At 36.4% G+C, this 11,561-nt stretch overlaps 2 protein-coding genes across 3 annotated transcripts; one reads left to right on the top strand and one right to left on the bottom strand.

The window, feature by feature from the left end:
* Positions 1 to 3,197: 3,197 nt before the first annotated feature.
* On the bottom strand, positions 3,198 to 5,202 carry Arp8 (Actin-related protein 8). Its single transcript, XM_077427227.1, has one exon. It carries the CDS (start codon positions 5,017 to 5,019, stop codon positions 3,325 to 3,327), a length of 1,695 nt encoding a protein of 564 aa, XP_077283353.1. The 5' UTR covers positions 5,020 to 5,202; the 3' UTR covers positions 3,198 to 3,324.
* A 3,131-nt stretch (positions 5,203 to 8,333) lies between these two features.
* LOC143923246 (uncharacterized) lies at positions 8,334 to 10,143 on the top strand. 2 transcript variants are annotated; one of them, XM_077446828.1, is made up of 3 exons: positions 8,431 to 8,609; positions 8,695 to 9,436; positions 9,940 to 10,143. In XM_077446828.1, exons 1-3 carry the CDS (start codon positions 8,496 to 8,498, stop codon positions 9,942 to 9,944), a joined length of 861 nt encoding a protein of 286 aa, XP_077302954.1. In that variant the 5' UTR covers positions 8,431 to 8,495; the 3' UTR covers positions 9,945 to 10,143. The 2 variants fall into 2 exon arrangements, with proteins under 2 accessions (XP_077302953.1, XP_077302954.1); XM_077446827.1 differs by having other exon boundaries at positions 8,334 to 8,609; positions 8,695 to 10,143.
* Positions 10,144 to 11,561: the final 1,418 nt, after the last annotated feature.

The following is an 11,561-nucleotide window of genomic DNA, read 5'->3' as shown; positions in this document are numbered from 1 at the left end:
TATGAAGAATGATTATTTGACAATTAAGCCAAAACTACCAGATATATTATGTATTTTATTGTTTAAAATAATACTTAATGTGTTAATCAACATTTCTGGTTACTTGAGCAAATATTAAAATCTGTATTTAAGGTCGAAAACTCGATTGCCAAATTCGCGAAAAAGGTGCCGCGTACAGGGCTTGTTCGCTATATTTATTGCCGCGGGCAAAGGGTTAATAGATGAAAAAGTAGCTCAAATTCAACTGACATAACTATTGACTGCTACGTTGAGGGAATCTTTCTAGATTTAACGGTAGATCTATACACTCTAGGGCTTTTCATTTTGTACGTAGGTGTAGGCTTTAGCTGATACATTACGATAGAAAATGCTCTCGAGATCGTCGCATATTTCGTTATATTCTATTCTCAAGTGACTACGATCCGTCGTGAATATCAGTATTATATAAGTAATTATTTAGTTTATTCAGAGGCCAAACGAAACGTTTACGTGTAAGTATTATGTATATTAGCTCAATATATTAACATGTAAGTTAGTAAATTTGAAAAGGTCGAGAATTTCAGTGCATTATTTTCAGAATCTATTGTTGTACTTATCTAAGGATTGTATTTTTATACTACTATACTTTCTTATATAATATAAAATGTAATGGACAATAGTAATGACGTGGACGAGGGATTTTCGGTGAGTTATTTTTTTTTTTTTTTCAGTTTGCCGAACGTTTCTCGTTGCTTGATATCTGTGATATTGCATTGACGATTTACACCGATGTATATGTATATAAAGTATCGAATTAGATTTGTTTAAATCTAGCAATTTTGTCATCGCACGCCTTATTTGATGATTTGTTAAAGGAATGTGATGTTTAGCGTACGCTTTCGTTGAATTGTTCTCACTCTCTCTGTTTTGATAGTAATCTTTTGCCTATTATTTATTTTATTATACAAATATTGAATCTCTATTGTTTTAAGTCGAATTTTGTAATACGCGCCCTAACATATTTATATACGTTTATTTTTTGTCGATTAACATAGCTTTTGCATGGAAATTAATTATTATATAGGCAGTTAGGTTATAGATTAGGGATTGTATTACCGGTAAATCGATAAAATTTCATATTGTGGATTGGGTAGCCTGGAATTTGTTTATTTTCAGTATTAAATGTCCAAAATTACTGAAATTTTGAGCGGAATTAATAGTATGCAAGTTATGTACAGTGGTAACGTGGTAATATTTAACTTATTGTATTAAGTTTTAGCGATTAGTGAGGTTTCTGTTAGTTTGACAGTTCTTTTGTAGCATCCCTGATGCATGCTGAAGAGTGGCAACACAGACCAACCAAGTCGTAATAAATGCAATCAGACTGTTTTCAATTATGATTATTCATTATTACGAATGGACTCTATATATTTATATGATGTTATTCACCTGAGATTTATTTTTAATTATATACGGTCTAATCTAGGTTAGCGTTTTTAGAAAAAGTAACCACATTCAGTTATCTAATCCATTAAATTTTTTCATTTACTGGCAAAGGTCTGTTAATATTTAACAGCACTGCACGACTCCGTTTCAAATATGTAATTTTATTACATTTCTATTCATATCTACCTACACGTCGCGGTCACGTCACGTTCACAGCACTTTGGCCAAGTGCAAGGCAAAATCGGCTTACTTATACATTACAGGCCATGACGATACGGCGCAATATTGCTTACGTCGTATTGTCGAGTACTTACAATATTAATGCATACACGTGCATTCGTAGCTACGTGTCAGAATTCAAGTCAGCAAAAATGTTTCAGCGTTTATCGAACGAAAAATTATGTATAATCGCGTTGTTGTTGGAAGAAGAAGCTCAAGAAGGCAATAAAAAAGCACGGAGGCGTTTTGATGTGCATCCCATGTTAAAAAATAGAAAAACCGAAGGAGAGTTTTGGACACTGTATAAGGAGCTTGTGGATGATGGACAAAATTTTTTTAAATATTTCCGTAAAAAAAATATATTTTTTTTTAAATATTTGCGCCAAAACCATGTCGAAAGATTGAACAGCTGTCACTATCGATAATTGGTCCAAAACAGCAAAGCGGCAGACTCATGGCACGTAATTCGCGTGTATATTTCCACAATGGCCAAAAAAACGGATGCGATACGTTGACGGATATTGCTGTAAGGTATGAACAGGAAATGTCGGGTACTGCTGTAAGCCTGCTGTGGCGTAAACGTGACGGTTGGTATGAATATACCCATACAAAATGTACCAAAGAATACTTTTCGTAAAGCCGGATACCTGCTGAAGTCGGTACGTGCTGACTAGGTATGAACAGACCTTAATGGGAGAAATTAATTATTGTTTACTGGTAAATGAAAATTGACGGTATATTGCAATCCCTAATTATGGTAATGCGCTCAAAAGGTGAAAGTCTAAAGCGTGGATCGAAGCGATTGCAAAGTAGAATTACATTTAAGATTTTTATGAAGGTCCGCCGTTTGATTGCCAGTCTAAAAAATCTTTGTACTTTTAATTTGCTACTTCAACTTGCTGAAAAGATTTTCACCCTTTTGAATTAAAGAAATTACGTTTTTAATATTTGGAAAGTGTTCTGTTATCTGTCTATCAAAAAATCAATTGGTAAAACTGTTACGTACATATGTAAATGTTATAGTTCTTGGCCACTTTGATTCAAGTATTCTTGTGCTTTCAATGACGCTCCTATTCATTACTAACTAATGTGGCCAATAACTATATCGACAATTACAGCAATCGAAATTATTATGCTATTAAAATTATTTAAGAACCACTTTTGTGAATATATTATGTATACTAAACGAGATCATAATTAGAACATAAAATAACGAATGTTTAGCTTTATAATTATGTACAATATACATACATATATTTTATAAACAGTATACAAATGTTTTTAAGAATTTGGGCCTTTGTGACGAAGTTACATCTTTAACAGGCCTCCTTGTAAATTCATTGCATAAGAAAACATGCAATATTTCAAGTATGTAATTAAAAATCAATATATTGGAGCTTTAAATCTGATTTAATTATATTATTATACATAGATCTATTATGTATTATATACATATAAACTGTCAGAAATTGCATAAAAGTACGTGAAAACCAATCCCACCTTTATGGAAATTTTATCTAACCTTTCATGTACTCTTGGGTATTTTTGCGACATCCGAATACTATACTATTAGCATTACATTTTAATATTACATATTTATTTATATGTGTGAAAGTATTAAAAAAAAAACAATGAAACTCAATGTATTGAATCATTTTATTATAAAATCATATACAAAAATCACCAAATAAAAGGACTCCTTTCTCTCAAGATCTTGACTCCGAACTTTTGCCACTCGGCGCGATTCACCCACAGCTCGTTGGCCGACTCCAAACAAGACATGATAGCGGCGCCTTTCCAAGCAGTCGTAGAGGGATCCGTATCCTTCGGCGACACTACTATATCCAACTGCTCCGTCTTGTACATGTATGGAATCTGCAACGACAACTTATTCTGCAACCATTTCGCCAAACCCTGCAGTTTTACACCTCCGCCGACTATCAATATACAATTGTACATCTTTTTCTTGAGCTCGTCGTTCGGACACCGCTCAATACTTTGCAAAATAGCCACGTCGATTCCTAAAACCTGACCTGGAGCTAGTAGTAGTCCTTCTCCACCGGTTTGATCCAACGCATCGACGACTATATCTTCATCGGGATTCACCGATTGTTGGCTCTCACCCGTTGCACCTTCAGTTCCGGCGACGGCATCAGACGGCCCTCCCGTGTCTACGTTTTCCCTCTTCCGTCCAGTCTCTCGGAGGTATTCAGCATCGAACGGATCTTCATAGTCGCTCCCTTGGATCATTTGAGTTCGTGTGTTCTTCGGGCCGGTGAGGAGTAGCAAATCAGTCGTGAAAAGAGCCAATGGTGCAATCAAACACTCGTCTCCGACTTGTAGTGTTATCTTTTCTGAATCACGCCCCGGTTTGTTTACGACGAAGATCTTCTCTTGAGGCCCGCATATGTCTACGTTGACATGGCAGAAGTCTTGGAACAAGCTTCGCATGAGCATCACGTCTTGCGGAGACTCTTCGTTCCAGTGTGCGTACGGGAATGAGCTTTTCTTTAAAAGCCAGGATAGGGTCTGGCAAGCGTCTCCGGCTCCATAATCCATCCGTAGACGAGTCGTCTTGTGAGACATACCGTCTTCGATACACGACACGGCCGTCTTTTGATCTCCAATGTCGACCACGCAAGCATAGCCGACTCCGGCACCGAACGTAGCTCCGACACTCTCCTGAACCAAAAAGCAATGTCCGAATCTTAGTTCGTTTAGTGAAAGCGATACTAAATGTTTCAAATGACTCCTGTTATATATATCCGGAACTAAGAGTACACACCGATACTTTTCAAGCTCGGACAATTGTATACCTAACTTATATTGTATAACCCACTTCCATATATCGGCTATGTCTGTTAAGATGGAAGTTAGGGATCCTCCGATTCCGGGGTGCAGATTGAAATCTCCTCTTTTATATGGGAAGTGTATGTTATAAGGCAGGTCTGGATTTAATTCTAGTACTCTATCGCCTACTACGATGTCTTCTTCGATGCTCGGCCATTCTGAAGCGTCGCTGACTTTCTCCGGGACTGATCTCCGATTGAAAGCTGCTATCTGTTGAGGGGGTGTGGCGTATCTGCGTGTTCCGTTCGATTGTACGCAGGTTTGGAGAGTGTGGGAGACTTGCAAGCGGCATTGTTCTAGTTCATCGATGCACTCTTTGGTCTTGCACAGTGCAGGTGGTATGAACGGGTCTCTGTGGTATAGTCCTCCGGGATTCCTCTTGCGGGCCACACAGTGTAAGGATTTGACAGGGACCAGGTCTGATGCTCTGCCGATACGGATGTGGAGTGAGCCTGGTTGGATTACTATGATATTCTGTGTGGGAAAATGCTGTTGTTCAGGGTCGGTTTCTTGGTGGACCGGCATTTTTAGGTTATGGCGATTAATTGTGGTTTATTTTTGATTTTTCGGAAAGACTATTAAGTCGGTTGTGGTTGAGTGAAAAGGTGTTGATCAGTTTATTGTTTTTATTTTTTATTATGTCATGTGGGATGCTTGGATATGTAAACGTCAAAAATATAAACAGCTGTTAAGAGTAGGTAATGACAGATGTTTTAACGGGCATATTCTCGGCGTATTTTATAATTTACGGTAAATGGACTACTAATGTGATTTTCAAATATGAACCGGTCTCTCTAGATCGGTCACTCGTGATCACCCGTCACACTAAAACTGGTCACGAGAAAACTGGTCACACCCTAAAACTGCTCACTCCCTAAAATCAGTCACGAGAAAACTGGTCACACCCTAAAGCCGGTCACGAGAAAACTGGTCACACCTAAAATCGGCCATGAGAAAACTGGTCACACCCAAAAATTAAAAATTGGTGGTATGATAACTGGTCACACAAAAATAAACACCGTGCGAAAAATTACAAGTGTGAAATTTGTCTAAAATCATTTACTTAAAAATCTAACCTCGATAAACATAAAAATTTGCATACTGGGATAAAACAACACAAATGTGATAATTGTTTAAAATCATTTATTGAAAAAAATAAACTTGTGAGACATTTAAGAACTCACACGGGGAAAAACCCTTACAAGTGTGAAATTTGTCTAAAATCATTTACTGATAAATATAATCTCGTGTCACATGAAAAATTGCATACTGGGATAAAACCACACAAATGTAACATTTGTTTAAAATCATTTATTGGAAAAAATAAACTTGTTTATCATTTAAAAACTCACACGGGGGAAAAGCCTCACAAGTGTGAAATTCGTCTAAAGTCATTTACTCAAAATTCTGACCTCAAGAAACATATAAATTTGCATACTGGGATAAAACTAACAAATGTGAAATTTGTCTAAAATCATTTACTCGAAAATCTAGCCTCGAGACACAATAAATTGTATACTGGGATAAATATAAAAATATTGTTATTATATAAATACTGCTAATATTCTTACATTTTGGCTGCATGCGTGCCATGATGTTTCCGGCGCCAACCCTCACATGACATTTATTCTCATTGCAGTTTATTTAAATAATTGAATAACAGAAATGATAATTGAAAATTAAATACACAGATCTATTACTTAGCTTTTTTGTTTTATTTATTTTAAACTAGCTGAACCCCGGCATGCGTTGCAATGCCATAATAACGCATGCAATTCCCGTTCCCGTTCCCATTTGTCGGAAAAACGCAGGTAGCGAACACATTTGAAATTATTGCGTTGCAATGACACTCATTCCCGTTTTCGTTCTCATTTTTTCCCGTTTTTTTTTTCACAGTAATCTTCCCACAGAAAAAATCGAAATTGTACTTCCGGCTCAAACGTGATGATATGGTGCAGAATCGTCTTGATATATCGGATTTTTTGAATGTTACGCTATTTGCGAATTACAAAATTTTAAAGTACGTTTTTGTACCTTTCTGCATTCATTATTCCCTCAATAATGGTCAGAGACCCTAAACCATGAGCGGTCATACACCCTCAAACCATAAAATAGGGTGAATGTGCAACGACAGGAGAAATGCCTTTCACGCGACATCTTTCGCCAACTTTCCGACGAACAATTAGCATCCCATCCTGCCAAAGAAATTGAATTTCGATATTGCAGAAAATTCAACCCTTTTCCAATCATCGACATTCCAATGCCTATGGTTCTTATCCCAATTTAGATGATTTTTTCACATTTAAGTGAAAGAAATGGTTTTTTTGCAGAGTGGTGTGGCCGATATCTATGCTCCGAAAATCACTTCCTCAATGTTTTTTGCAAATCGGATGGGAAACTAATACATATGAATATGCAATCGGATGGGAAACTAATATATGCGGTCAGAGAAATTTTATACCGTTTGCCCGCGGCCGTCTTCTATGGGAGCTTTGCGCGACAAGTCTGTAGCGCGGCTGTCTTCCATAGAATTTCTGAACTTTGCACGGGATTTTGAGCCTTATATGCGCCTATTTCAACTGTTTTAAAGTTCAAAATTGGTTGAATATATTACTGAGAGTTGAATGCCATCTATTCAATTAGCTTGAAATGAATATATACCAGTCAAAATTAGTGGTTTTGTGGAACCATACTGAAACCTCGTTTATGTGACGTCACGTCTGTTGAACAATGGCGACGATACGTCTCAATTGTATGAAGAATTATTATTTGACAATTAAGCCAAAACTACGAGATATATTATGTATTTTATTGTTTAAAATAATACTTTATGCGTTAATTAACATATCTGGTTACTTGAGAAAATATTAAAATCTGGATTTAAGGCCGAAAACTCGATTGCCAAATTCGCAAAAAGGCGCCGCGTACAGGGCTTGTTCGCTATATTTATTGCCACGGGCAAAGGGTTAATAGAAGTGGCTTTAGGCGTCATATTGTTGTCAAGTGAAGATTGTCCACATACAATCCTAAATAATTTTAGCATCAGTTGTATTTGATGCTTGGTGCTCGACGTATATACTATATATAAAAACGGACTGTCGCTAAATATATTTGTACTAGTGTTGGGCCCGTTGATTTCAACGGGTGGGTTCGAAAGAAATTGAAACTCGACTAAAAATAAGGTTAAAGATATTGAATTGACTGGTTTCGGAAAGAAATTGATGCACGAATGACAAATTACGAAGGCAACTGGCGCCCTGGGGCCTTCGCCCCCAGTGCTCCGGACGCCTCCGGCGCCCGTAGCACAAAAATTAAAAATATGAAAAAAATGAAAAAAGTTTCATTTTCTTCATATTTTTCATATTTTCATATTTTTTTTCATATTTTTAATTTTTGTGCTACGGGCGCCGGAGGCGTCCGGAGCATTGGGGGCGAAAGCCCCAGGGTGCCGAAGGCATCGGGGGCGCTGGGGGCAAAGGCGCCGGGGCGTCGGCGATGCACAAAACGTAATTCGTAATTCGTATTCACTTCGTAATTTGTCATCCGTAATTTCTAATTCGCGCATCAATTTCTTTCCGAAACCAGTCGATTCAATATCTTTAACCTTATTTTTAGTCGAGTTGAAATCAACGGGCCCAACACTAGTTTCCGATAAAAACTTCTCTGTTTGTTTATATTACTCGCAAGATGGGCAAGCATCGGTAAAATTGCGCAATGTATTCAAAAACACACAATAAACTACATGGGATACATTTTTATAAGCAAATTGATCCGATTGTATTCCGTGCGTTGTAGCGTATTTATAGAGACGTATCGAGTAATATTGACAACAATTATTTATTCGTAAGGGCCCTTCTATTATTATTACATTTCTCTGTATGCGGTCCGATAATTACAGCAGCCCTAAACTAGTACCAAATTTAGACCAAAGATGTTACTAAAAAAAATTGCAAGTCAAAGGCGAATCGATCGGGTTGCTGTCAGAGTAAAATACAGGGACGATGGAGTGCAGGCTTTGTCTTGGACCAGCTCCGGCCGAATCTTCCGCCTCCATCTTCGGTGATCCTCATCCAGAGCGTCTGGAGCAACGCATTCGGACCTACTGTCAAATTCAGGTCGGTGCTGGTAACAGGTTACAATTATTGTGGACCCAATTGGTCAACTCTTCTCACCGCTTAATCCCACTTTTTTCATCTGCAGGTTGAAAGAGGCGATGGGTTGCCAGACACGGTGTGTCTTTCGTGTAACACCAGTCTGGAATTGTTGATCAGCTTTCGAAAGGCTTGTTTTCGAAACAACGAATTGTCTCAACTGAGGTTAGGTGTTTGCTTGAAGATTGAGCCTGAAGAAGTTTTATTGGAAGATGTAATATGGAACGATGAGCCTTCACAATCGACAATTCATGAGCCGTCACAATCGACAATTCACCGAAAGAATAGTCAAATTTGCTTGAAGCCATTTCCCATTGAATCTCAACTTATTTTACACAAAAGATCACTTCCTGGAAAAAAGCTATTTCAATGTGATATTTGTTTAAAATCATTTAGTCAAAATTATAGACTTGTGAGACATTTAATAACTCACACGGGGGGAAAGCCTTACAAGTGTGAAATTTGTTTAAAATCATTTACTCAAAAATCTAGCCTCGAGGCACATAAACATTTGCATACTGGGATAAAACAGCACAAATGTGGGATTTGTTTAAAAGCATTTGCTCATAAAAATGAACTTGTGAGACATTTAAGAACTCACACGATGGAAAAGCCTTACAAGTGTGAAATTTGTCTAAAATCATTTACTCAAAAATCTAACCTCGATAAACATAAAAATTTGCATACTGGGATAAAACTACACAAATGTGATAATTGTTTAAAATCATTTATTGAAAAAAATAAACTTGTGAGACATTTAAGAACTCACACGGGAGAAAAGTTTTACAAGTGTGAAATTTGTCTAAAATCATTTAATCAAAAATCTTACCTTGAGAAACATAAAAAATTGCATACTGGAATAAAACTACATAAATGTAACATTTGTTTAAAATCATTTGCTCAAAAAAATGAACTTGTGAGACATTTAAGAAGTCACACGGGGGAAAAGCCTTACATGTGTGAAGTTTGTCTGAAATCATTTACTCAAAAATCTTACCTTGTGAAACATAAAAAATTGCATACTGGGATAAAACAATACATATGTGATATTTGTTTAAAATCATTTGTTGAAAAAAATAAACTTGTGAGACATTTAAGAACTCACACGGGGGAAAAGCCTTACAAGTGTGAAATTTGTTTAAAATCATTTACTGAAAATTCTGACCTCAAGAAACATAAAAATTTGCATACTGGGATAAAACCACACAAATGTAACATTTGTTTAAAATCATTTATTGGAAAAAATACACTTGTGAGACATTCAAGAAGTCACACGGGGGAAAAGCCTTACAAGTGTGAAATTTGTCTAAAATCATTTACTCAAAAATGTAACCTCGAGACACATAGTAAATTGCATACTGGGAAAAATATAAAAAAAATTGTTATTATATAAATACTGTTAATATTCTTACATTTTGGCTGCATGCATCATTTCTCTTCAAATTAATTTTAAGAGAAATGATAATTGAAAATCAAATATACAAATCTATTATTTGGCTTTCTTGTTTTATTTATTTTAAATGTAATAATTTTTATTTATTGTATGAACTTGAGATAATTTTGGTAAACATACTTCATCATCCTTAGCCAGAGTGCTCTAAAATTGTTATAAATTTCAACAGATGGGGCGAATAGTATGACCGGCGTAAGAAAAAGTTTTGTTGCTATTTTGAAAGGAAAAATTAATCACGAGGTACTTGCTTACCATTGCGTCATTCATCAAGAAGCGCTTTATGTGCGGACATTTCCTGAAAAAAGTAATGAAATCAGTGACTACGATTATCAACTCCATTATAACTAGCTAATACTCTTAAACATCGCCAATTTAAAGAATTTTTAGTTGAAATATTAAGTGAGTACGCAGATCTTCTGCTGCATAACAAGGTACGTTGGTTATTAATATAAATTAAAACATTTCTATTTGAAAACACTATCCAGAACTAACGGAAAGTCAGTGGTGAATCCCTGAATTCAGTATATCTATAGGGCGTGGTTGAAGGTTTGGACCGTTTCCCGGCCTATGGAAATTCAGTTGAATTTTGAAGAGGATCTTTATTACTCGATTAATACAGGTGTATTTGAAAGTACAGCAAATTAAGTAGGTGTTTCGCTGGAACGAGCCAGGTCGAGTTCCTGAAGCTTACTGGCATCTAGGGACGATGCACTGGTTTATAAAGATGTTGCTAGAGCAACGTGTAGCCGGGCTGGCGAGATCACGTTCTGGAAGATTCCAACGGGTCGAGGTCCTCCTTTGTGTTCTATGTTTGATGCGTAGTTCCTTGGGATTTCCCGTGTACTCATGATTGCGTATCTGGAGCGAGTCAAATCGCCTTTATGGGTAAGCTGGACGAACTATTTCGGCCAAGGCTGACTTTCGTGTACGAGAACAGGACGCTATGATATCATTTGTACAGATTAAGTTCATCATCGACCTAGTTTCGTATGGTACAAGTCGTGCTATATCCCTACAATATAAATCAGTTATTGTCCAGTATATGACCCCTGTTCTAAAACATTCATTTTGTCGCAGTTTCTTTTATTTATTTATTACAATCAATATACACTCGTCATTACAGATCGCTCCAATGCGACGAGTATACGATAACGGTCAGAATACAATAATACATAGAACACAATCAGAATACATAGAATATAATAATTAATCAAGTACAGAAATAATAATCATAGAGACGTCTATGGATTATTTTTAGATTTTGTGCACAATTATTATTACAATTTTTATACACATAATAAACACGAAATTATATAGACGTCTATAGATTTCAGAGTTCTGTGCATAATTTCTACAAACTATACACACAGATTTTTGTGACAACAGGAAATGATCTATTACCAATTTTCAGGAACCGTTTCAACAATGATCAGATAAAATTGGCAAACTCTGATAGAGAAACG

The sequence above is a fragment of the Arctopsyche grandis genome, chromosome 3, assembly GCF_051622035.1.
Source record: "Arctopsyche grandis isolate Sample6627 chromosome 3, ASM5162203v2, whole genome shotgun sequence".
Classification (NCBI taxonomy): Eukaryota; Metazoa; Arthropoda; class Insecta; order Trichoptera; family Hydropsychidae; genus Arctopsyche; species Arctopsyche grandis.
The sequence above is the reverse complement of the archived record's forward strand: the minus strand, read 5'-3'. Positions and strand labels throughout refer to the sequence as shown.